Source organism: Sander vitreus, chromosome 17, assembly GCF_031162955.1.
Source record: "Sander vitreus isolate 19-12246 chromosome 17, sanVit1, whole genome shotgun sequence".
Lineage (NCBI taxonomy): Eukaryota > Metazoa > Chordata > Actinopteri > Perciformes > Percidae > Sander > Sander vitreus.
The window spans coordinates 17892373-17918144 of NC_135871.1; the positions used below are offsets into that span (position 1 = coordinate 17892373).

The 25772-nt window shown below is 43.0% G+C and overlaps 2 protein-coding genes across 12 annotated transcripts in view; both read left to right on the top strand.

The window, feature by feature from the left end:
* dlg5a (discs, large homolog 5a (Drosophila)) overlaps positions 1 to 19368 on the top strand; it is a 36992-nt gene extending 17624 nt beyond the window's left edge. For 2 of the 7 annotated variants that reach the window (XM_078272525.1, XM_078272528.1), the window contains 27 exons: positions 62 to 292; positions 676 to 860; positions 999 to 1124; positions 2060 to 2192; positions 2342 to 2469; positions 2553 to 2728; positions 2844 to 2947; positions 4116 to 4208; positions 4406 to 5446; positions 6014 to 6134; positions 6243 to 6387; positions 6713 to 6846; positions 6965 to 7054; positions 8394 to 8562; positions 10886 to 11048; positions 11860 to 11993; positions 12377 to 12541; positions 12679 to 12862; positions 13618 to 13766; positions 14498 to 14668; positions 15201 to 15391; positions 15509 to 15652; positions 15819 to 15946; positions 16180 to 16289; positions 16784 to 16828; positions 16981 to 17090; positions 17206 to 19368. In XM_078272525.1, the coding sequence (XP_078128651.1) occupies positions 62 to 292; positions 676 to 860; positions 999 to 1124; positions 2060 to 2192; positions 2342 to 2469; positions 2553 to 2728; positions 2844 to 2947; positions 4116 to 4208; positions 4406 to 5446; positions 6014 to 6134; positions 6243 to 6387; positions 6713 to 6846; positions 6965 to 7054; positions 8394 to 8562; positions 10886 to 11048; positions 11860 to 11993; positions 12377 to 12541; positions 12679 to 12862; positions 13618 to 13766; positions 14498 to 14668; positions 15201 to 15391; positions 15509 to 15652; positions 15819 to 15946; positions 16180 to 16289; positions 16784 to 16828; positions 16981 to 17090; positions 17206 to 17309 (4674 nt within the window). In that variant the 3' untranslated portion in view covers positions 17310 to 19368. Of the gene's footprint in view, positions 1 to 61; positions 293 to 675; positions 861 to 998; positions 1125 to 2059; positions 2193 to 2341; positions 2470 to 2552; positions 2729 to 2843; positions 2948 to 4115; positions 4209 to 4405; positions 5447 to 6013; positions 6135 to 6242; positions 6388 to 6712; positions 6847 to 6964; positions 7055 to 8393; positions 8563 to 10885; positions 11049 to 11859; positions 11994 to 12376; positions 12542 to 12678; positions 12863 to 13617; positions 13767 to 14216; positions 14288 to 14497; positions 14669 to 15200; positions 15392 to 15508; positions 15653 to 15818; positions 15947 to 16179; positions 16290 to 16783; positions 16829 to 16980; positions 17091 to 17205 lie in introns of those variants that run through there. The other 5 variants (XM_078272527.1, XM_078272531.1, XM_078272526.1 and 2 more) reach the window with 4 other exon arrangements.
* A 4403-nt stretch (positions 19369 to 23771) lies between these two features.
* LOC144532418 (calcium-activated potassium channel subunit alpha-1a) overlaps positions 23772 to 25772 on the top strand; it is a 135386-nt gene continuing 133385 nt past the window's right edge. For all 5 annotated transcript variants that reach the window (XM_078273147.1, XM_078273148.1, XM_078273144.1 and 2 more), the window contains exon 1: positions 23772 to 24778. In XM_078273147.1, the coding sequence (XP_078129273.1) occupies positions 24488 to 24778 (291 nt within the window). In that variant the 5' untranslated portion in view covers positions 23772 to 24487. The remainder of the gene's footprint in view (positions 24779 to 25772) is intronic.

The following is a 25772-nucleotide window of genomic DNA, read 5'->3' on the forward strand; positions in this document are numbered from 1 at the left end:
CATTAATGACTCACGGCGTTGAGATGCCCTCATTCTGTTTTGCACCCTTTGTTCCCCATAGGAGTTAAACTCGTCACTGGTGGACCGCGACAGGGCCATCTGCGAGAGGAACGAGCTGCTGGAGAAGTACTGCCACGAGGTGAAGGACAAGGCCGAGGCTCAGAAGGAGCTGAGTCAGGCCTGCAAGGACATCGAGATGGTACGGGAGGAGAGGGACGTGGCCCGCAAAGAGAGGACGGAGGCCATCATTCAAAGGGATCAGTTGCTCCGAGAGTACTATCAGGCCAGACAGGTAACAAACTGCACCTTAGATTTGACAGTATAAAGTCAAAGGTTAGTCACATGATAAAGAGCTTAGTGCATCCAGTGAGCTGTCAGTTGGTGGATTACAGTTTGTCAGTGGACTGACCCTTAAGCGTATTTATGTCACACCTCTGTCTGCCCACTAGATGGCCCTCTTAACAGTCATTCTGCTGGTCACATGTACTTAAACCTTTTAAGCCCTTAAAGATGAGCTGTGGTTTGTTTGAAAGTCACACATCTGCACAGTCTCTCCACCGTTACTTTTTTCACACCAGACACTGTAAACGCTACGATGTTGTTACATATGGAAATGCAGCATGTAGCACACTCGTTTTACGAATAATCTTATTCATGTATACTCAATGTTCTTAGAAACAAGACTCGGCCACCCTGGACATGGAACGAGCCAATAAGGAGATTGAGATGCTGAGGAAACAGTATGAGGCCATGTCCCAGGAACTGAAGGAGGCTACACAGGAGGCAGAGGTGGCCAAATGTCGACGGGACTGGGCCTTTCAAGAGAGGGACAAAATAGTGGCAGAGAGGGAGAGCATAAGGTCAGTCTGTGTATGGGTTTGTTAAAGACTCCTGACAGAGTTGGGAGGCCACATACAGTATCGCAGAGAATCACTGGCTAATCAGCTTCTCCCTATACGCTTCACCCTTTATTCTTACTTTCGCCTCTTCTTCCCCAGGACTCTGTGTGATAACCTACGGCGGGAGAGGGACCGGGCAGTCAGCGATCTGGCCGATGCCCTGCGTAATCTCGACGATATGAGGAAACAGAAGAATGATGCGTTGCGAGAGCTCAAAGAACTAAAGTGAGTCTTCACCATGGTTCTGAATCCTCAGTTATTATAAAAATGATAGGAAACACTCACATAAGCAATCCAAGGGAAATCCTCCTGCATTTGTGTGAGCACAGAAGAACATTGCCTCTACTCTGCCAACTTGTCTAGCTGTTGTACTCAGTGTGTGGCAGAGCGTGAACTGTGATATTCTGCCTTTGGAGACATCATGGAGCTCAGTTGTTTGTCTGGCGCCATTTGCACATGCCCAGATTAAAAGTGTAATCCCGAGAAGCGTTAGTGTTTTGGACACACATACACATTTGGTTTCTCACTGGCCCTGTCACCCTGCATATTAATTTATATTGTGTGTAAAAGCTCCCTCTGCTGGCTAAAGTGAATATGACAGCCATTTGTCGGTCAAAGCATTGATGGAGCATGCAGTATGCTGTGACTTTGAGAGTTTCTTTCTCTATCCTCTGTAAAGAACAATGTAAGATTGGGGTTTTAATGTCACATCTACCCTCAAGGCATGCCTCAGTAGGACACCATATATCTTACTGACAGTTTGGCATTGTGTGCATTCTACTTTCAGTTTTCTTATAAGTAAAGATAAGTTTGATTCCATAAACCGCAAAACCGAAAGTGTGAGAAAGGACACAAGAAATACTTTTGGAAAGATACCAGAAGTTTGAGCCCAATTCCAAATAAAAACAAGGGCAAAACATTTATACTTTTTGACATAATTTCTTCTTAATTTTATACTTAATGGATTGGATTGGATTCTACATCCAGAGTGGTGTACCTTGTCATTTTATTCCAAACAGAAAAACATTGTGCTTTTGGTAAGAAAACTATTTTCCAGTATAAAGACTGGCTGTGTGTGTGTGATCTCTCTGTTGTCTCTGCCTATCCATCCTCAAGTGACTGACCTTTTGATTCTGTGTGCGATTTCTTCCTCGGTTAAGAGAGAAGATGGAGAGCCAGCTGGAGAAGGAGGCCCGGTTCTGTCAGCTAATGGCCCACAGCTCTCACGACTCAGCCATCGACACAGACTCCCTGGAGTGGGAGACAGAGGTGGTGGAGTTTGAGAAAAACAGGGTAAGATCAGTGCTCAGCTATTATACCTGAGAGTGATTTGGTGACACACCAGTCTCCTGAGAGCCAGTAGCGCTCCAGAACGTAATGATATTGAAATAAGTTTGTCAAAATGATGGAATTTACTGACATTAATATTATTGCCCTTACAGGACGACATGGATTTAAAGGCACTTGGGTTTGATATCGCTGAGGGGGTAAATGATCCGTATTTACCAGGAGATTGTGGTATATTTGTTACAAGAGTGGACAAAGGAAGTATCGCAGATGGAAGGTTAAGGTATGAGCTGCTTCAAGAAGCTATCGTGTTCTTTTCTTGACTAACCGTTAAATTCCTCATTGTCCATCCTCTTGTGTCTCCAGAGTGAATGATTGGTTGTTGAAGATTAATGACATGGACCTGACCAATAAGGACAGGAAGCAGGTGGTGAAGGCCTTCCTTAATGGTGGCGGATTGATCAACATGGTAGTACGAAGAAGGAAGTCTCTGGGAGGAAGGCTCCTCACTCCTGTCCACATCAACCTCGTGGGACACCAAGGTATATGGAGTGCTAAATGACTTGGCTTGCTTTGTCTTGTCTCATTACTAAGCCTTGTGGCTGTTAATGCTTCAGTGTTATTTCACCCTTTCCCATTTTCCCTCCTATCTCTCAGACAGTGGTATTGGTCTGGAGAGCGGTGTGTTTGTCACTGCCCTTGTCCAGGGCAGTCCAGCAGCCAGGGAAGGCTCTCTCACAGTTGGAGACAGACTGATCGCTGTGAGTCTTTTCTTAGCTTCTTTGAAATTCTTCTTTTATAATTTTTTTTTATACTCCCTCCTTCAACATCTACCACACTAACAGCTCACACAGGATCATTTGCCTTTCTAATCCAGGCCTTGTTCCGTTCCATTCCAGTATCCACACTCCAAACCCAGATAAAGTGGGATTTGGTCGTGAAATAGAAGGAGGAAAGTCTCCTGCTTTGATTAAATCCTCAAAAGCTTGCAGCTCTAGAGGGCTACGTGGAGCTGTCTTTAAACACATAGCTTCAACATACTCACACAGAGAATGAAAGAGAAAAGACAAGTGACAGAAATGGAGCTATGCATCTCCATCTCTTATCTTTGAAAAGTTTGTGTTAAATTTAAGCATGAAACTTGTGCATTACCCTTGAATCCCAGAGCACTTGGATATCTCTGCTCACCATTTATCAGCAGAACAGTCTCCTCCATGTAGCCAGGGAAGTGATATGCCAGATGATAGCTCAGCTGCAAGCACAATTAGCAATGGTAAGTACAGATGATGCGTTAAGAGATCTTAATCCTGGAAGAGTATCGTATTTTATCATGCCCTTTTAAACGTTAATCACATTAGTGTATCAGGTTATATATAACTTATTAAATGCTTAATTGCGTTTGCCAAAAAAAGAGTCCAAAGTGCTGAATCTTCAATGAAATATGCATGGGATGCAATTGAATGTCAGTAGCTGAACTCCATGGCTCAGAGGTGAGCTCAGACATGCTCGTTTGTTCTAGGTTAAAGCAGAAGGTTCTTTCCTTAACTTATTTCATGATGAATCTCATCCATAATATATGCTCTTCAAAATCTCTGACTCCTGAAGTCGAGCCCATTGTGATGGAAATGTGAGTGTGAGGGTTTGTCAGACTGAAATGTGCTGGCCTAGATTTCTTGTGGTTTCCTTACTGCAGCAGTGAGACATATCTCAAGCCCCAGGCATTCTCATGTTCACGAGACATGGCACCTGTGTTTGTAGATGTGCATCTATTTAATTATACTGCCATAACACACACACACACACACACACACACACACACACACACACACACACACACACACACACACACACACACACACACACCTCAGATGAATATCAAAATTGCTGAAGGACCTGTCCTTATTTCCAATGTCTTTCGCTACTCCCCAGATAAATGGCATTGCTCTGGATAACAAATCTGTGACAGAGTGCGAGGCTCTGTTGAGGAGCTGCAGGGACTCTCTTAGCCTCTCTCTCATGAAGGTGGGCCACTCTCTCTTTCTGAGCTCCTTTTCTACTTCACCTATGCTAACAATCAAGACCTTCTTTCTACTTTTTTATGTCCTACATAGCAGTTCTACATCTTCAATTGTGTGGTTTGTGAGAACTGGATTGTCTGATGCATTGCCAATTACTTTGCCAGTGTTATTATAACATTGCTTCATCTGTCCTCCCCACAGTTCTTCCCTCACAGTACGTCAGGCCAGAACATCTTTGAGAGTCTGCGTGAGTCTTCAGAGAAGTCCAATGGGCGCATTCACCTGTCTGAGATTCACTCCCGGAACAGCCGCAACCTGAAACACAACAGCTCGACACAGACTGACATATTCTGCCCTGATGTTGGAACCACCAGCACAAGTAGCATCTCTGGGGAGAGGAGGAAGGTCAGAGGAGAATCTGATGAGGTGTACAGCGACATCAGCAAGCCGTTCTCCACAGGGTCCCTCCATGCTACTAGTCTTCGGCCGGCCTCTGACTTGGGCACTGGCCGCTATGGCCCCAGTGCTTTCCAAGAGTGCTGTCCATACACAAAGGCGCCTTCCTCCTTGCCCTTTGACCCTGTCTCTGCCTCAGACTGCATCACAATGGAGACAACCCTGGAGAAGAAGCACAGTGGAGGCACATGGCCCAAGATGATGGTGGGAGGTATGTCGGTTGCACCAGATAACACCAGTCCAGTCACAGCAGCAGCCCAGCTCTCCATCTACAAATCGCCCAAGCAGAGGAAGTCCATCTTTGACCCAGACACTTTCAAACGCCCCGAAACACCTTCCTCTAAGATGGAGTACATGGCAGCCAATCAGATTGCAGCAGTGGCCGCCGCTGCAACTTCCCACTCCCCGCAGCCTTCGAAGACAGAGTCCCTCTCCTCCTCATCCACCCCTACCCCAACCCCTCCAACCCCACCCACTCGCAGTGACTCCTTTAAGTTCAAACACAAACATCAAAGCAGCTCTGCCTCTGACTGCACGATCACCTCAGACGGCAAAGGAGAGGCTGCCATCTCCATTGCGGCGGGAGAGAGAAGCGAGCGAGAAAGAGACAGGAATGGAAACCACTATTTCCTGGACGGCAAGGTCCTCACCTCGAGGAAGTCATGCGATGAGGACATCGGCCGAACCAGAGGGGAGGAGCCAGAGGTGAAGAGGCCGCGCCCCAAATCTGCCCCTGCCCTTCGACGTAGGATGACCCCCCAGACCATCACTCTTCCCTCCTTCCAAGTAAGTCCATTTAAGGCTTAAAAATTGGATCTAGAGTCTTTATGTGGTGCATTTTATTCAGAAACTTTCCTTTGCATGATCCTTGCACCAATTCAAGGCGAGGTTTGTTTAGAAGCTTCTCTAATAAAAAGATGAGAACATGATGCATTTGAGAAGTGTTTGAATCTAAAATGACCAACATTTCAAATTATCCCAGTGGGCCAAAGCATCCATTTTGTAATATAATTTACAGCCCCATCACAGTTATGCCTCTGGGACTTGCCTCTTAGCCAGCGTGTCAGAGTGATTGATGCTTCTGTACTGGTACAGCTACCCAACCCAGGAGCTGAGTCAGTGCCCAGGGCTCAGACAGCCATTCCTGGGTGGCTACCTCTTCAGGCCCTGAAGAACACAGGAGAACGTAGTGGGGATGAATGTTCATTTTACTGTTATGGGATGTTCGTGCTGTCATTTTTCTCCTATGGTACTTGTCTCTAGCAAAGGGTAGAGGATTTCTCCCAAGACATAATGGTGTTTTGTTACCCTGCAGGGAAAATAGTAACCGCTTATTTCTGTCATCGATCACAGAGCTACTCCAACGATGAGCATTCACCAGAGCCCAGGGACATGCTGCGTTCCTCCCCCAGCCGCTCCCATAGGCACAGCGTCGGCTTTGTCCCCACAGTCTACAATGGCACACTACCTCCTAGTAAGTTTCTCAGACGTTTACATAAATACTCTTACATGCTCTCACTATAATCATAGTGCCCCTCCCCCCTCCCCCCCTTAACATGGTGGCGTGTCTGTCCTCTGTCAGATTCAGTCCACCGGGGTCTGGCTCCTTGCCCCGCTGTGACAGCCGTGATGAGGAATCCAGTGTACACCGTGCGCAGTCACCGCGTTCATACCAGCAACTGTCCATCTGTCGCCTCCCAGATATGTCACCAGCACACCCACACCAGGTTACCTCCTTTTCACACTCACCGTTTCCTTGACACCTGTTGTTTTTAAATGGCGGTTTACATCTTTCATTGTCGGTTCAGTGTTTCTGATGGGGCCTGTTATGATTACTAATATTTCTTTGTTTCCTAAAGTCAAAATCACATAACTAAAATTGGGTTAGGGTGGAAAAGAATTTTCCACTGTTGCTACAGTTGTGATTTAGCTCAGCCCATCAATTTAATTAACTCTGAACTGTAAAATACCTTGCATGTTCAAATAATTGTATAAGCATTGTATGCATAGTTACGTATATGCATCCTAAGGCATTTTTATTTGTTTGTGTAGCCCACAACACCAGGGCCGTCTGAGCCTGGACCTGAGCCAGCAGAAGCGCACAAGTGACTACTCTGAATCCTCATCGTCACGCAGCAGCAGAGCTTCACACGGTACAAACTCACTGCCCTCCAGCGCACGACTCGGTCAGTCTGACACTCATGCACGCACGCACACACATTAAGGTCACAGGCTCGGTGCCCTTTCTCTTTTAGGGTATTATGTCACAACATTCATTCCTGTATTATCTCATCCCTCTACCAGGTTCTTCCAATAATGTCCAGTACCGCACAGAGAGGATCAAAATCCCTTCCACTCCCCGCTACCCCCGCTCCATGCTGGGGTCAGACAGAGGTAATGCACTCACTAGTAAAAAACAAAACAAAAAAAAACCCACTTCACCCTCACCACATAAGTATTAAAACACTTAAAACCCCCTTAGATCATAATGCACATCAGCAGCTATTAGGTCTAGCCGTATTTTCTTTATTTTTACTTCAGGCCTGATTTAAAGGACAATTCCAGTGCAAAACGAACCTAGGGGTTATTAACTGATGTGTACCTACTCTGTCGCTCTCTAGGACATGTTGTCATGCTAATCAAATGAGTTTGGAGCTTTAACGAGGCTACTGCGGACCGCTGGTTAGCTTACAACGCTAGTATTTGGGGCATGGGGACACTCAAATTAAATCGCTATTTAATACCACTAAAAAGGCTCGAAATATCACCACACTTTAACGTTGGCATATTTAGAGTCCCTAAATGTGAACCGAAGCATTGACAACGTTATAAGTGTACAGATAGTTTATTAAAAAGATAGATTATAAAGACAGTCGCGTTCATGTTTACTTGCGGGAGCCATCTTGGAAACCAGTCATGACTAGTCGAACGCCGTGCAACGTGGAATCTAGATGATAAACTATCTGTACACTTACAACGTTGTCAATGCTTCAGTTCACATTTAGGGACCCTAATTATGCTAACGTTAAAGTGTGGTGATATTTCGAGCCTTTTTAGTGGTATTAAATAGCGATTTAATTTGAGTGTCCCCATGCCCCAAATACTAGCGTTGTAAGCTAACCAGCGGTCCACGGTAGCCTCGTTAAAGCTCCAAACTCATTCGATTAGCATGAAAACATGTCATAGAGAGCGACAGAGTAGGTACACATCAGTTAATAACCCCTAGGTTCGTTTTGCGCCGGAATTGTCCTTTAACGTTGTCAGTCTCGCTGAGTTTTAAGATCAACGTCTTTATACATTTTTAAATTGAGATTTTACAGCACCGACAGAAAAAAACTTTGAATGTCATCCTCAGATGTGGAATTGTCAACACCTGAATTGACCTGAACTGCTGTAAGCAGTTTGTCTCTTTAGCCTTTTGTTAGCCCCAAATTATGATTTTTTTTTCTTAATGTGCATTCTGAGTGGTCAGATAGTGTTCAGAGAAATAATGTTTGTAAATAGTCTCCATGCAATTCACGATCTGATTACCTAAACCTCCTCCTCAGATGGTTTTTAAACCATTTTTTTGTACTGCTGTGAAAACCATGTGCTCCAAGCTTCTTTCATTAAACTTAGCTTCGATATACAGATATAGAAACCAAAAGCTACTAACTGCTGGATTTCAATGTGTATTCCAGATGTGTATCTTCATGTGAGATGTACCTTTCTGCTCCTCCTCCCCTAAATCCAGGCTCCCTCTCACACTCTGAGTGTAGCAGTCCCAGTCTCATCACACCTCCGCATTCGCCACTCAATCTGGAGACTTCCTCGTTTGCCAGCAGCCAATCACAAGGCTCCATTTCCACTTTACCTCGGATCTCAGTCAGCCCTTTGCCAATAGGGGAGCGCAGGAAAGACAGGTATGACAAAAATGAGTGTTCACAGATAAATTAACTTCCCAGTCGACCGCTGCTGACTGAAAAATGTACATTGGCAAATTGAAAGTTGCCTATCACAGACGACCTGTACGGAGTATTTATCAGTTGGTTGTTAGAAGTGTCTAGCGGCCATTGTTTTAGGACAGGAATACTGAGAAAATGACTCTGCGAATGGTGTAGATGTTGGGTGGCTTGATGATCGGTGTTTTAAGCCCCCAACGTCGACTTCCACTGCCTAATCCTAGTGCCTTCCAGGCAGCGCTGCCTGGAAGATGAAGTTGGGGGCTTAACCTTTAAACACTACCCCCCTTAATTTACTGTTTTCGGTCAAATTTGACCAGACAGTTTTAACTGCTCTTATTTTAACATAAATGCCAATAAAAATGACAAAGTATTTTTAATAGAATATTTATTGTAAAAGAACCTTATTAGAACATTAACATCTAGTGTGTGTGTGTGTGTGTGTGTGTGTGTGTGTGTGTGTGTGTGAGAGAGAACATTGGTGGCTCACATGCACAAATGGCAAATTGCAGTCATGGTGCAGTGTCCCTTGCAAATGGAAGCTTTGCACCTGTGAATGACTACACAAGCACAGGAAAGTTGTAGGAGTGTGTGTATGGAGATGTCTTTCATCTCCTGGATGAAAACTCTACTCTTTCCCATTCATTTCCTATGGCGGTCATTTTTGACCGTAAACAAAAGAAGTGTGACTAAGTTGAATAAATCACTCAAAATTCAAAGAAAGTATTCACAATGAATGTTGTGTTCAAATGCCTTTTGTGAAGGATATCATAAGGTCTTGAGGCAATCTGATGAAAAATGCCATGTTTATGGTACAGGGAATGTGTAAATCGGTCATTTTTGACCGGAACAGTGTTGGAAGGTTAAAACACCAAACACCTGTTGGGTGAATAATGGAGAGTATGATTATAAGGATCACTTCAAAAGCGAGTATGATTTATCCTATGTCTGGCCTTAGGCTATATCCAAAGGCGTCGCCAGGCAACCGGTCTATCCTGATCAGAAGCAGTGATGTGCTGCTGTGTTAGAATTTGATTTTCTTTTTTCCACCCTTTCTGTCCCATTTTGTATTGCCGACACCTCTCAGTCTTTGACACTGTTACTGTCTCTGTATGATATTTGTCCTCCATTCTGCTCTTTATCTTCCTCCCGCCTCTCTGCAACCTTTCCGCCTCCAGATCTCTTTACCGTAACCGATCTTTTCTAAGGATTCCTCTGGCTGCAAGGCCGAGGTTCTCCTCTCTCAGGAGCCTCAGGTTCGTTCTTCCTCAAAGTGCTACAAACAAGGGAATGCCCCCACCCTTCCCCCAAGCTCACGTCGTCCACATGCTGCAGTGTAGTTGGGTAGATAATATAGAGTAGCAGAACAGTCTTGTGCAGTATACATGCACTATATGGAATGCAAAAGGAGGAGGAATTGGGATGTTTTTCACCCTCCACAAGAGCGCGGTTTAATTTTCAGATTGATAATACTTTGCATGCCACAATATCACTGCCTTAGGAAACAAAAAAAAATAGACCTGATTAGCTACACTTGCTGAACTTCAAAGGTTCAGTGTTCTGTTTATGTGTCTGCACTTGTCTCTCTCCATATCGGAAAACCCACTTGAGTCTCAGATATTGCATGCCCTGTCCATGCCCCATGATGACGACATGGTCAACATGCATGTTTGTGTTTTGGCCTTAAGCCAAGTCACCTTTCAGTTCACAGTATGTATGTTATGCAATTGTATTATTATTCAGCCTCAAGCTTCTGGGTCATGGTCTTGTTTGTACACCACCACTCTGTTTACCTCTGTCCCTGGCTGCAAATCCATTCCTCTTATCTGCTTTCATGGAATTGTATGCCATGTCCAATGCCAACTTGTTATGAAGATGCACAGTTCATGCAAATCTCCTCCATGTGAAGGGATTTCACTTGCCTGTGCTTTTATGATGTTGCACACAGTGTCTCTGTACTCTAAACCTGTCCAGGTTCTTCTGTAAGACAGGTGTAAAGTGGCACTGGAGAGATCAATTTACAGGCCTGGAGGGAAATGTAAGCTCAGGCTCAAACATTCTTTAAACACAAATCAGTATTTCTATTGATAGTGTTTATAATTTGGACCAGATATGATTTTTGTAGAGCAAAAGCCTAGGTAGCAAGCAACTCTCCAGAGCTGTAAATAAGTTGGTCAATCGAACTGTGACGTCACCTAACCCCTTTCAACTTGCTCCTGCGTGGTACACTGTAACTGGTTTTCTGGGGCGCTATTCATTTATACACAAACCTCTTTCCCACCAGGCCATACTTGGAGGAACCCCGCAATGTAATTGTGCACAAAGGCGCGGAGCCTCTGGGCATCTCCATCGTCGGGGGGGAGAACGGAGGGATCTTTGTTTCTAAAGTTACTGGAGGTAGCATCGCCCACCAGGCAGGATTGGAGTATGGAGACCAATTACTGGAGGTATAACCAACCTACTGTATGTCGGAGAGGTTGCGGCTTCAAGCAGCATCGATAAAGAATGCATTGTCAGATGCCTGTCAAGGAGCAGAACAATAAGCAGAACAACAAGTCCTCTAATACTAATCTGATACTACTAATATGTGTTTGCTTCAAAGGCTCAGTCATTTTGGTGTACTTTCCATAAAATCCTCTCTCAATGCAAATCAAACCAGCTATTAGGCTAACTGAAATAAAACCATGCCAATCTCTAGGTATGGTGAAGGGTATGTGATGATGTGGGGCTATTTTAATTTCAAAGGCCAAGGGAACTTTATCAGGATGCCTAGTATCCTGGATCCATGAAATAACTGGCCTTTAAAAATAAAAATCTGCCTGCCTCTATGGGAATTTAACACAGGGGTGTACTCACTTATGCTCACTGTATTTTAAGGAAGAACATTTATTTATTTACGATACATTATTCATTCACAAAGAAAATTGGTGTCCTTAAAGATTGGATTTTTCCTCATTTTTTTTTAATTAAGGCATTAAGATCAATTTCCTAAAGATGATTTTTTTTATTCCTCTTTTTAGTCAACTTTAGCATGGGTGTCCTAATTTGTTCACATGACTGTATGTATGCACTCTAAGAGTTTAGAAATGGGTGTAAAACTAATGCCTTGTCAGTTCTCATGGGTATCTTCACCAAGTACTACTAATGACTTAAAACCCTTAATAGACTGGGCACATACCGTGTTAATATCTCTATGTTCTTGGAGTAAATCCACCACTCCTAAAACTCTCACTAATCACACTGTTCTTCCTTCATTAGTATAACGGCATCAACCTGCGGAACGCTACGGAGCAGCAAGCTCGACTCATCATCGGCCAGCAGTGTGACACCATCACCATTATGGCCCAGTACAACCCACACATGTACCAGCTGGGCATCCACTCCCGCTCCAGGTAACATGATGTTTCTTGTAGAAATGTCCAGTGTGGCGTTAGCCCCAGTTGTGCTGCTGAGCTGATTCCTAAATCGGTTCCAGTAAGTGTTTCAGTTTAAGAATGACATTGAGCCAAGTGTTCTTCAAATGCATTTATAGTTTGTTTGTTTGTTTAGCAGAGAGGGCAGATGCCACATTTTCATTGCATTCACGCTTTCTTAGCTGAATGAACAATCTCTGAAACAGCAGTCGTTCATCTGTGTGCCTAGTATAATTATAGACATTTTACTTTATTTATTAGACATTTTACAGCGCAAAGATAAAGTTGCTCTCTGGCGGACAAAGGATGTAATGGAGACGCTGTTTTTAATTCAACTTTCTCTTTTTTTTCTACCGGTGCAGCTCCCGCTTGGAGCCAGTCAGTACTCACTCGACTCCCCAGGGGAGCGGAGCTGGCACCCCCGACAACCACTCCACCATTGATACACTCAGCGAACAGGACGAGGGCACGCTCACTCCTTCCTCCAAACAGACCACACCCACTACCAGTCCCAACAATTTCATCAGGTAAACCTCAACACAGACATTAATAAAGGGAAAAAACAACCCCACCATAATAATAAGCTGGGTGTGAGAGAAATGCTTGCTCCATGCCACACCATTAGACTCCTCAATTCTCTAACTGACCACTTGTTGTCCTGTAGAATGCCGTCTGAGGGCAGCAAGAAGGTGGATGAGCCGAGGCTTGTGACGGTGCGCAGGCCTGGGGTGGAGGTGGGAGTGACACTCTGTGGAGGGAACCTACGGGGCGTTTACATAGAGAGTCTGGATGAGGACAGTCCTGCCAGAGGCCCTGATGGGCTGCTTCCTGGGGACATCATTCTGGAGGTGTGGACTCTTGTTTTTTCACACATGCATTAGAAATGCACAAACACCTGAGCAACTGACCAATATACTGTGCAAAAAAATTATGTGGCTTTTTGATTGTCATATTAAGATATACTTGAGTACATAAAGTATTTTTATTCAGTCAGATATAACTGGAGAGAGATCTTTTTAAGTGGGAGTTTTAATACATTTCACAAATGGAAAAAGATGTGGATTTTTGTAAGACAGTAAAGACTTGTAGGTGTGATATCAGTTTGAAGTGATCTCAAAGCTAAACTCTTATAATAAGATGTTCAAAGCTTTGTGTGTTTTTGTGACTTTAGACTCAAGTGCTGCCAGAAGACGCTGGAATTATTATTTTCCTGCCCGTCATTGTTCCTCATTGATCTTCTCCTCGTCTGCGTCCTCTCTCACTTCACGTTGGCGATCCATTCGGAGCACCGCAAACTCCTAACAGACAATTCGTGGCATGCTCCCACTTAGCTCTCTGCCACAAAGGGCCTGCTGTCTGAATTGCCATGCAGCTTTGTCATCAAGCCACATAGCATCAGTCTGTTCACCAATCTCCCATCTTGTTTGTTTTCTTCCCCCCATACATGGCACAAATCAATACTGCGACAATTTAATACAGCTGAAAGCTTGGAGGAAATGTAGCTGTTTACTAGTGGACCAAATTTCTCTGCTGCTCCTGAGTTTGTCTTTGTTTTTCATGATGTGTAGTGAAGTTCTCATTCTAATTACCTCTTGTCTTTCAGTACAACTCGGTGAATATGAAGAATAAGACGGCAGAAGAGGTGTATGTCGAAATGCTGAAGCCTGCAGAGACGGTCACATTCAAGGTGCAGCATCGGCCAGATGACTTCAGCACACTCAAAGATGTTCCAGGAGATGGCTTTTATATTAGGTACATGCATATATACACATTGCACATGCACACAGATCATTGTTGGGCATTTATGAGTAACAGCACTGTAAAAGGACCACACAAATGTTTCCCCAAGCAGCCTCATCTCTGTCCATGCTGCTATATATAGAACCACCACTGGAGCGACCCTTGGACAAGCTGGAATCTTTCTCATCTAACCAATTATATCCCAGATCCACAGCATGACTGCATTCTGCTAATCAACCCATACATTTAGGTTCTCTAAATCTCTCTACTCACTACGCACCAGATCCAACACCTCATCCATTTTAGTGCTCAGTGTTTTCCAGGCCATTAGAAATACACTATATATGAGTGGGAAATGAAGCTAGTCACGTTTTATTGTTGGGAGTCTGTTGGGGTGTGTGTTGCCACAGCTGCCACAGTCACTTGTCATATAGGCAAGTGGGCTTGTGATGTCATCCGCAGTAAATACACGCAGCCTGCCTGGCAGTCACAGATATGCTGCTCTGGAATGACTCAAGAGGCTCCAGCAAGAGGCAAGCAAGGCATATAATGTCAATTGATAAACATTCTCTACACTTTTCTTACCCTCCTTCTATCTCTAGTCCTAATCGTGTTCCCTTCACACCTTTCTTGTCTAATACCTCAACTGCTCTCTCACTTCATTAACTTTATGCTCCTCCGCTCCCTCGTTCTGCCATACTCTTCACAACTCCCCATCTGTCTTTGTCTCTCCCTCTTACCAGAGCACTTTACGACCGGGTGGGGGAGGCTGAGGGGGACCTCAGTTTTAAGAAGGATGACATCCTGTACGTGGATGAGTCTTTACCAAAGGGCAGCTTCGGGACATGGATGGCCTGGCAGCTAGATGAGAATGCACAGCAGATCCAGAGGGGGCAGATCCCCAGCAAGTACATGTGGGTGGAGAATGCAATGCCAGTTTACACACACACACACACACACACACACACACACACACACACACACACACACACACACACACATACATTGTTTGAGCTAGAGGACAGTTTGGAACAGCTGTGACAACAATCTGTGCCACACTGCTTCAATGTAGAAATCATAATGTCACTTCTCTGCCTTATGTGTTGGACTGTCCTTTTGCACTTACTGCAAGATCACGTTGTCCTCTTATCGTGTGTCTCTGCAGACATGCATTGATGTTGCTAAACAATCAATAAAGATTTATTATTTTTTCCAACCATCCTTGACTGTCAGAACGTCATGCCTAACCTAAACATTTGCTCTAACCTTAGTGCAACACATTGTCTCCTGACATCTGTAAAACCTCCTCACAAGTGAAAATGTTCACTCTCACTAGGCTTAAATGTCCCTGAAACTGAAAAGTACAAGTACCACCTTTTATACACTGATGCACATGCTGCCTTTTTATGTGTGGATCCTCTAAGTGTGTGTGTGTGTGTGTGTTAGGATGGACCAAGAGTTTTACCGCAGACACAGTGTGACAGAAATGAAGGAAGACTCCAGTAAGACACTCTCTGCAGCGGCCCGCAGATCCTTCTTCAGGAGAAAACAGAAACACAAACGCAGCAGCTCCAAAGACAGCAAAGAGATGGTGGCTCTGGACGCCATCAGCACAGACTCCATTCCCTTCCTTGATGGTGAGAAGAAACATTTAGATGTTTTGGATAAAAATAGCAGGAAGCATCAAAATGGCACCGTGCAATTTTGCCCAAAAGGATATTTGATCGATATTGATTGCGTGTTCTTTGTGTCAGACTGTGTGAGCCTGGCATACCAGCGGGTCCAGAAGGTGGAGTGCACCTCTCCCCGACCGGTACTCATCCTTGGGCCGCTCACTGACGCCGTCAAGGAGATGCTGGTCAAAGAGTCTCCTGGGAAGTTCTGCAGATGTTTACTGGGTGAGTTCACCTGATCCAGATGGTTGGCAGTCCTACAAATTATGGGCATAAATTGTGCATCTACATTCTTAACAACGGTTGGATATTTTTGCATCTTAAATAAGACTTTAGAGTTATTTTTCCATTTCTTTCTTTACTCTTTCCCTCTTTCTTGTCACGTCTGCAGAGGTGATGAAGGCATCCCAGCAAGCCATCGAGCGGGGCGTCAAAGACTGCCTCTTCATCGACTACAAGCGCAGGAGTGGCCATTTTGACGTGACCACTGTTGCTTCTATAAAGGAAATAACAGATAAGGTATTAGCCGGTGCTTTTCTTTCTCATCAGATTTTATCAGGAAAGATAAAGTGGCTTCAATTTGTCTTTAAATCTCTGCTCAAGATAAGCTGTCACTATTGCAGCACTTTCTTAGATATTGATGAATGAAAAGCAAGATTACTACTCGTAACAGCAAGTGGCAATTGTCAAGCCTTTTGAAACACTGTTGAATTAGTTTGCTCTGTTTCTTCTTTTCTTCTTTTTGGATACAGGGCTGTCACTGTTTGCTCGACATTGCCCCGCACGCCATTGAAAGGCTCCACAGCGTTCACATTTATCCAATTGTTGTCTTCGTCCGCTACAAAAATGCAAAGCAGATTAAGTAAGTAGCATTTCTTTGAACCACATACACTGTCCTGGTACAGTTTTGTGTGTGTGTGTGTGTGTGTGTGTGTGTGTGTGTGTGTGTGTGTGTGTGTGTGTGTGTGTGTGTGTGTGTGTGTGTGTGTGTGTGTGTGTGTGTGTGTGTGTGTGTGTGTGTGTGTGTGTGTGTGTGTGTGTGTGTGTGTGTGTGTGTGTGTAAGCCTTCACACGCTACATCCTACCATGAACTCTTTGGCGGGTCTGTCAAAGCACCCCACCACAAACTCTTGCATAATCCCAAACAGCTGGTGAAACATGCCTGTTTTTTTTTTTGTTCTTTCTTTTTCAAAATAAAGCCTCTCATTGAAAGTGCTGTATCCCCTCTTTTCTTTGTATTTGCTGTATGTAATAACTATTTTTATCAGGATTTATCAGACATTGTTGTCACATATTTAAATAAGTACTTCTGAAAAACAAAAGACATAGTTTGCCTAATTTGTGACTGATTTTCAGAAAAGATTTCTCTCCCAAGACGCTCACTGGCAAAATAAGTAACAGGTGAATTCTAAATTTGAGCATACACTTTTATCAGTATTGGATGCTCTGAATGATGGAAAGCTTAATTAGACACAATCAAAATATAGGGAAGATAAGTGGTCACTGGTGTTGGCTTCATACCTCATATGTTTTGACTTTTTTTTTTGTCACAGGGAGCAGAAAGATCCGGTTTATCTGCGGGATAAAGTCTCTCAAAAACATTCCAAGGAGCAATTTGAAAGTGCACAGAAGATAGAGCAAGAGTACAGCAAATTCTTCACAGGTTTGTATGCAATCGAAACATCTAAAAACAACAACATAGACTACAGATAATATGCCCACTATGTGTCAGTCAGTACTTTTCTTTGCACTGTAATAAACGTTCCCTCTATTTTCAGGTATTGTCCAAGGCGGCACCCTGCCTTACATTTGCACTCAGATCATGACTATAGTTGATCAAGAACAAAGTAAAGTCCTGTGGACTCCACTCGGCTGCCCCTAGAGGAGACCGGCTGCCACTACAGCAAGCTGCGGCTTTCATCTCCATTCCCCAAACACTAATTAACCCTTACACACTATACCAGTAGGTACACTACAGTGAGCTAGTTATGTAAATTATTGATATTTTTTTATTGTGTCTTTGTCTTGATTTATAATCAGGGCCTCCTTTATTTCTGATGTGCTCCGGAGCAGGTTAGTAGCACTGGATCTCGACGTTAAAAGTTCAGTCAGTCTTCCCTAAGGGTTTCTGGTGGTGTATTTGTAATGCTGCATTGTAAGCGTCCGTTTACAGTCAAAAGACGAGTCTGACTTGGTGTTCAATATTTGCTTGAATGCGTATGTTCCCCCCCCCCCATTGTGTACACAAACCTCAACACTAATGAAGTTCAGCCACCCCCTGACCCTCCCATGTACCAAATGACATGTGTGGTTTCCTTACAATTATGCACCCATTTGACGACGACTGACAACTAATTGTGTTTGTGCGTGAGTGTGTGTGAGAGAGCGTGAAAACATTGACGCTGTTGTTCACAATTGTAATGACAATTTCAGTTGAATCATGGTTGTTTGCTAGCATGAATACGATGCTATAGAAATTGAATGCCAGGATCAGACATCACATTCCTTGTGGTGTTTCATCACAAAAGTGCAAAAGCATCACACCTCCTGAAGTATGTAGCTGTGGTCCTACTGAACCTGACTGCCAGCAGTGACGGCCACGAAAACTCAAAACGCATCGATGTTTGCTCTATGCATTGTGTTTCGATAGTAGCTGGGTGTGTGGACCGTTTATGGAAGTGCCTTCGGAGAAGATGCCTGATCTGAAACCAGCCTCTGGTCACGTAGCCAGAACATTAAGAGGATTTTTTAAAGTTTCTCTTTCAAGATCCAATGCATCATTTCACCCTTCATGGACTAGATGATTTAGAGGCTGATTTGAGACCAGTACAGTGTAGAGCGCATGACAATGGTGAGGTTTTGAGGGTAGGCCAAAGTGGCGGCCAACGGGTTAACTCGTCAGAATGCACTCCAGGGCTAGACAGACCACTGTGTAACTATCATTCTATCTCTTTAACATATATTTAACAACAATATAGAGTATAACATATACAGTATGCAGATACATCTGAAAAAAAGAAACATATATAAATATATATTACATGTATTTTCACTAGGTCATAGGCCTAGGAATGTCTGGCGATCAAGTCATGTCTTAGCAGGTATTAGCATGTTTTTTTTAAAGAATTTATTTTTGTTTTTATGTGGTTGGTTGTCAGTCACTTATCGATGTACTCATTAAAAGAGACACTATGAAGCAAAATTTGCAGGGTAAAATCATAAAGGATTTTCCTGTGATCTGTTTTAAATGTAAGTGAATTTTCATTGTTATTTAATTGTATTTTTTATTCAGGAGGCAAGAAATATTGACAAAAATATTCTGCCCTTCCTCGAAACCATATCCTGTATCTTTATTGTGCCAAAATCCACTAAGGCAACTTTATCCTTTTATTTCTGTTTTGCACTTGTTTATCTGTTAACCTTAAACATGTAACTGTTCCTAGGTTTGCAGTAGACTACGAATAGGTACTATAATTTCTACTGTAACTAATTCACGTTTTTATCTATCACATCAGTTCCTAACATTTCATTGATGGCCTTTTTTTCTTAATTAGGAAAAAAGGATCACTTATTTGAATTATTAAAAAGGGATCTATTCTTGCACAGTTTTTCAAAGAAAAATTGGTCCACAAGTTTGACTATCGGGCTAAATGAGTAAGCAGAAGCAAACTGTAATGTTACTATTTTTCTGAGTAGATAGCATATGTTAGAGAGAAGGCGGGATACAACGTGAAATGGTTGTGTTTTTAGAAAGAGTCTAGATGCCAGGTACTGATTGAACTTTTCTTTTATTAAAAAGAATGTGATTTGTATGTTGAGACATTAACATGAGAATAAAACTCATTTTCTGTATCACAATATGTACTCAGTCTGTGAGTTTTTGGTAGTCGTAATACTGAAACAAAGTTAATGATTAAATTCAAACACACCCTGTTCGGTAACCACTCTGTCTTGGATTGTTCATACAGTGTTGTTTCCCGACATCTTCTGTGTAATTCAGATTCATTTACAGTGTAATATTGTCGTAATATTCAGCACATATAAAATACTTAATGATTCCTACTGATATTTAAATGAAGGTACTGCAAAACAAGGGAGTAACAATTATATTTTAGAGGAAAGGAGAAATTACTTAAACTGTATTTTGTGGTAAGTACTGTACTAAGGTTTACTAAAAAAAAATTAAAAGTTAGATAATTCTCAACATGCTGCTCTGTCTCCTTTTTATCTAGGCTATGTTTTAAAGAAAAGGATGGAAGCAGAGCCAATGTTCTGTAAATGTCTCGCTGAAATGTGACCGTGTCCTTCAGAGATGTATGCGGATGACAGTGAATCCATTTAGCTTAAAGCAGCAGCGAATGAAAAAGTGGCAGAAGAAACTGCCATCATTTTCTGAGTTGAGATAAGGCAGCAAGACAAAATCTGCCAGGATGTCAGAGAGTGATAAAGATGTGGCCTTGCTTCAGCTTTAAACAAGCAGCTGCACTCTTGGGTTTATATACACTTTTAAAGACACTGTGGCTCTATTTGTGCTTCAGCAGCACTACAATCATACATCATGTTTTGCACTTTGATGGTGACAGGTCAATGTTTGCTGTCTTCACACTAGAACATTTAGTCCAACATGCCCAAAAAGGATTTTGGTAATTATCTTCGAAATATAATGCAGGCATACTGTATGTATGAGTCACTTCAGTGACTTTATTTACTCTTATTGAGATCAAAAGTTCTTAAGCTGGTTTACAGTAGAGCCTCGATGTCTGCAGTACAGAGATGGGTGATCTTCTGAGAGACGCTCTGGAGTGATTGTACAAAATATTTATGATGAATAATATGTTACTTAAAGCAATATGTGTAATTCAGCAGTTTAAGCCTTATTTGATTTAAACGTGTTTAACCACGTCTTTTTCACCTTTATTAGTGGTACATACCACACCAATAAAGCTGGCATTTATTTAGTTTGTATGTATTCTTGTCTGCAATTGTCTAATTCTCCTTATTATATGATCTCACTGGTGTACGTCTTCTATCACAGCGAATTTCTTTCCTGCTCCAGTTGAGTTTTCTTTTTGTTTCAATTTTAATCAATTTTCAAAAATCATGTTTTTGCAGAAAAACTTTTCAAATATAAAGATTTTCTTAAAAGAGTGAACAATATGGCAGATTTAGGGTGAATCGTTCCTGCTCAGAAAGGACATGTTAGTCATGTAGTTAAACATAAGCTATAAGAATGAGTAAGTGTCTCGATAAATGTGTTTTTATTTTTTACACAAAGCAAATAACTTTTTTTACTCCAAACTTGAAGTCTAGAAGTCTGATGAATGTGTGCTAGGGCTTAGGAACATGATAAACATATATTTGGTCTACACTCCAAGAATAACTTATATTTCTGCAGCATTCTAGGAGAGTTGTTTTCCATGCAGTTGGACAGCCTGTAGCTACACCACATCTTGCTGGTTGACTGGGCACCTTTTAGCTTGAGGTTGATTCCCCCGAGTGCCGCATCCGGGGTCACATGGTCCTCTAGCCAATGATGTCACAGCGGACGACTACCAGCTGCCTGTCAGGTTCATTGGGGCAAGAGAGCACCCAGTGCCTAGCAAAACATCCACCGATGCCTCAAACTGTAGTTGCACATTGGTGAAAAAGCCAATGTGATCTTACCTAATGCTCTCCAGAGAATGTCACTCAAGGTTTTAATCACTAATTCCTTCACACTGATAGACTTTAGGTGCAGGTCTGCTATGTCATGCTCCAATTCTTAATGTCGTCCAAGTCTCCTCTTGCCTGTTTTAGAAAAGGGTAGGGTCTCCAGCCCTCCTGCTGAGGTGTCTGTTTCAAGACAGCTGCTGACAGCTCAACTGAACTTGAGAAGTCTCACGTATGACAGCGAAGGATCTTTGTAGTCCACACTGGCAAGTGGTGGCCTTGAGATGAATTTGTCCGGTTCGGCCTTCTGCTGGTTCTTAAGCACGTTAACTCTAGCATCTCCAAATGTCCTGCGGGATTACCACCTGACTGCTCTTGTGTTAATCTCCTCATCTGTCAGCACTGAGACCCTCTGGTTAAAGTTCTGCTCACCCATAGGAACCACCTGCCCAACAGCTGGCCTTTCATGGGGGGGATGGTCAATTTAAGTCCCTTCTTCTGTGGCCGGCAATAAATGCCAACAAGATTTATAATGACACATAATGTAAGAAACATGTGCTGCTGATGCTCTCACTTTCTGTGACCTCTTTGGGGGCGTATTGTTGCTTTGGAATTTGGATCTCAATTGAGTATGTTTAGAGTTTTCTTTCTCTGAGAATATGCATCATGAATTATATGCAGATATATAGTTGTCCATTCTGTGTGAATCAACAACATAAATAAATGCAAATGCTCTCAAAGAGAAGGCCTTTTGGACGTACGTGTGATTTACACCCCACCTGTTTCTTGAAAATAATACTGTACGTCTTTTTAATAAAGATGAGCATTAATGAAACATTCATCATCATGAGGCATTGGAAATCTCTGCTGTAATATATCCTGACTAGTATCACTTTGGTTCAAGCAGGAATGTACTATTTTTTTTATTTTATTTTTTTATGAAAACGTTGCAGTGTTGTGACCGGGTTAGCTCAGTTGGTAGGTGCGCGCGCACACACACACACACACACATACACATACTCTTCGACGCAGCGGTCACGGGTTCGACTCCCTTTGCTGCATGTCATTCCCCCCTCTCTCTCCCCTTCCATGTCTTCATCTGTCCAGTTGAAATAAAGGCCTAAAAATGCCCCCAAAAATAATCTTTAAAAACAAAACAAAAAAAACGTTGCAGTGTTTGAAAAAATAAAAATGGTGGTGGTTTCTCTTGTTAGGCTGCTGTAGAGCAGCATCGTTTGCCTTTAATGTGACAGTTCACCATTTTACCAGCAGGAGGACAAGTTCATAGCTGCTCTTCAAGGCCCATCCTGATAGTTATCTGGCTGCCGACCACTGCTGATCAGATGCTGTTCAGAGGTACCACAAGGCATGAATCAAGCTTTACAATGTAAGTATATAGCAATATAGTTGCATGTTAAATGTTTGCTTCAGGGTCATTCTGAAGCAAATAAATGATGTAGAGGAAATTAGGGAAAAAAGATCATTTGAAGACATTGCATCCGAGTTTGGTCTTTAGCCCCCCTACCCCCTCCCCTCCCCCCAGGTCGAAGGATTCTGTTACAGCAGCTATTCCTGTAGAAGCAATAATATTTCCCAGACAATAAATTACCATCACAGAACATATATATCACATGTCTTCGCCACACCTTACTCAGGCATGTTTACTTTTCAAATGAACTGTGCTTGAGATCAAGTGTCAACACTTTATTGGGCATTTATATAGTAACTCAGAATGAAATTTGTTATTACAGTATGTTGCCTACTTTAAATCATACAGAGTGCAGAAGGGATCGCTTAATTTAAGAATTCAGAAGGACTTTGGGTGTACAGATTAATGAGGGTTTCATGCAAAACACCTCCAAGAAGTCTGGAGCCTTGTGACACAGGTGGCTGTGTGCACCCGCCTGTTCTGGTGCTGAGGGGTCAATGGTTATTAGGGGCCACAAGCCAGCTGTTTCCCCATATCTTTTGGTCTGGCTGGCTACTTGAGGGGCGCCCGTATGCAACCATAAACTACTGCTAGTCATGCCTCGCCGTCATCACCAATCTCCACCTGTTTTTGACCTAATATGTGAGCTAAAAGTGTAAGCATATTACAGTAATTGACCGGGAAGGACATTCATAACACTCCCTGTGTGTGTGTGTGTGTGTGTGTGTGTGTGTGTGTGTGTGTGTGTGTGTGTAATGCCTTTTATTAATTGCATTTCACAAAATTAAAACAGGGACGCCTACCATCCATTGATGACAAGTCACAGACTCAGTTATTGAAAAAAGGGAGCACTATCCTTAATAATAAGCTGGTATAATAATATCCCTACAGCAACTGACAGTGTCGTTGTCAATGATAAGTTATAACCTCACTTTATTGTCGTTTTATATCCACTGTCATCACTACAATTACTATAGGGACTCGTCGTTTCCTGTGATGTTTAGGCTATATAATCAGTCAGCTATAATCCTTAAATTTATCACTGATCGATATAGCTTGCTTTTCAAAGCCTCCTCGTTGTTGCGACGTGCGTCATTGCCGCGCACCAAAGACGCAAAGACGCAATTGTAGCCTACCTCTTTTATACACCCAAGCAGCGCAGACCGGTCGGCACTTGGAATAAACATCGTCGCGGTATTACTGCCCTCTGTCCATCTTTATTATTAGCGCTTCGCTCCGCCCTCCTACCTGTAAATCTCCCCACTCTCCTCTGGAGCGGATCTGACAGGCGCTCTCAGCTGGCCGCTCTGTGCCAGGGCTGCAGGGGATCGAATGGAGACAGTGACATCCACTCGAGCGCGAGTCCTTTTTACGCAGAATTGACAACGAAAACGCCCGCAAGATGATGTAGTCTTCAGAGACAGCTATTCAATTGTATAATTAAATTATCTCTTTTTGTTTTTCGTTTTGTTGCAAGCCGTTCACAGTCGATTGACGCCTAAAGAAAGTGAGAACGATCGATCGAAATCTCCGCCTGCTGATCGACAGAATCCCTGAATGGAAGACGACTAGAGAGGTCGCCTCGCCGAGAACAGGCTGCAAACAATTTCACTGTCGTTGTGTTTACCATTACCCGAAATATCATTGGCAGCCTCGACGGCTGCTAACGACGCCGTCTTCACCATGGCTTTTGGCGTGAAAGAGCCAGAAAACCCCTCAGACTGAGAAGCAGTGAAAATTAGTAAATATTGCGGATTTAAATGCCTCTCTCCAAGGGCCACCGACCCGCTATTTTGGTCCGGTTCGCGTGTGCGGTGTCTCACGCTGTCACGAATAAACAATTCATAGGCTGCTAAAATACAGAAAGAGACTCCATCGGGTGGGTGAACATATTCTACAGTGAGGGGGGGATTTTTTTTTCCAAGCAATATGGCTGGTGAGTGGGGCTGGGGACGCTGGCACAGGCTATCCAAGGCTCCTAAATGCTAGCTGAGGCAGATGGCACCGTTCCCCATGGAAGCGACAGCTCTATGAGGACAAGCAATATCATTAATAATATAAATCCCGACTCTTCAATCTTAATATCCAAGATGGAAGACGTTGTCATCCCGTTCTCGTCTGAGGTGCCCTGCGACAATAATGGACAGCGCATGTGGTGGGCATTCCTCGCCTCCTCCATGGTGACGTTTTTTGGGGGTCTCTTCATCATCCTGCTGTGGAGAACCCTCAAATATATGTGGACTGTTTGCTGCCACTGCAACGTCAAACACAAGGTATGGCTGCTAGTTTATCCACAGTTAGTTTGTAGATGTAAAATCTCTTTAAACACTTCATACATAACACCTGATGATGCCCATATTGTATTTTTCTGAGACACTGGCCTGACTTCTTGTTCTGTATTAGCCTTCATTGTGCCAAGTGGCATGCCACTCAGCTGAGTTAGATGGCTTCCTCATCATTTGCACCCACCGAAACAAATATCAAGTAGGCTACCAATTGCAGTAGCCTACCTTTTTGAATGTATCCCTTGAATATGATTATTATCCGTTGGCTGTGTTTACCAACTCCCACTCTTGAATGAAGGGGGTGGTGTTGCATGGCAGACATGGTTGGGATGAGAGGAGAGCAGTTCCTTCATTTTATTTTGCTTCAACGTACATCAAAGTATCCTCACGCCTCATCAGCTTTTTATTTCTAGTGCGAAACTAGACATACATTAGTTGTATGTATGTAACTGAACATATGATCCTACACATTCCACCAGTGAGAACTGATGCAGGCTTCTCATGCAGACCCAACGACAATGAGGCTGTCCCTTTCATGGTATGCAACAACTCTGCAATATTAAATCCCAGGAAACAGCATTCTTTCTTACAGCTTTCTGTTATTCTATTCTTAAACTTTTACACTCACTGGTGCTTGGAATGTGTTTTTGCTGCACATTAAATGTCTGTGAAATCACGAAGGTAACCTGTCTGCAGGAGTGATATAGGAATAGTATTTAAAAAAGGGTGACTGTCCATTACTTTGCTTGGGGTGGCCTGCTTTAACGATGACTCATGGTTGATTCACATATCTATTAAATAAAGCCTGCTTCATACATGACTCACACACTTGTTTATAGTGCAAGTGGTCCACTGGCTGAACAGAGGGGCAGTGAAAAGGTAATGTTGCTCAGAGTGTGCAAAAAATGGCCTAATGTGTTTTATTGTCTGCTTGAAATGAGAAAATAATTAGAAATGTTATGCATACAAAATCAGATAGTAG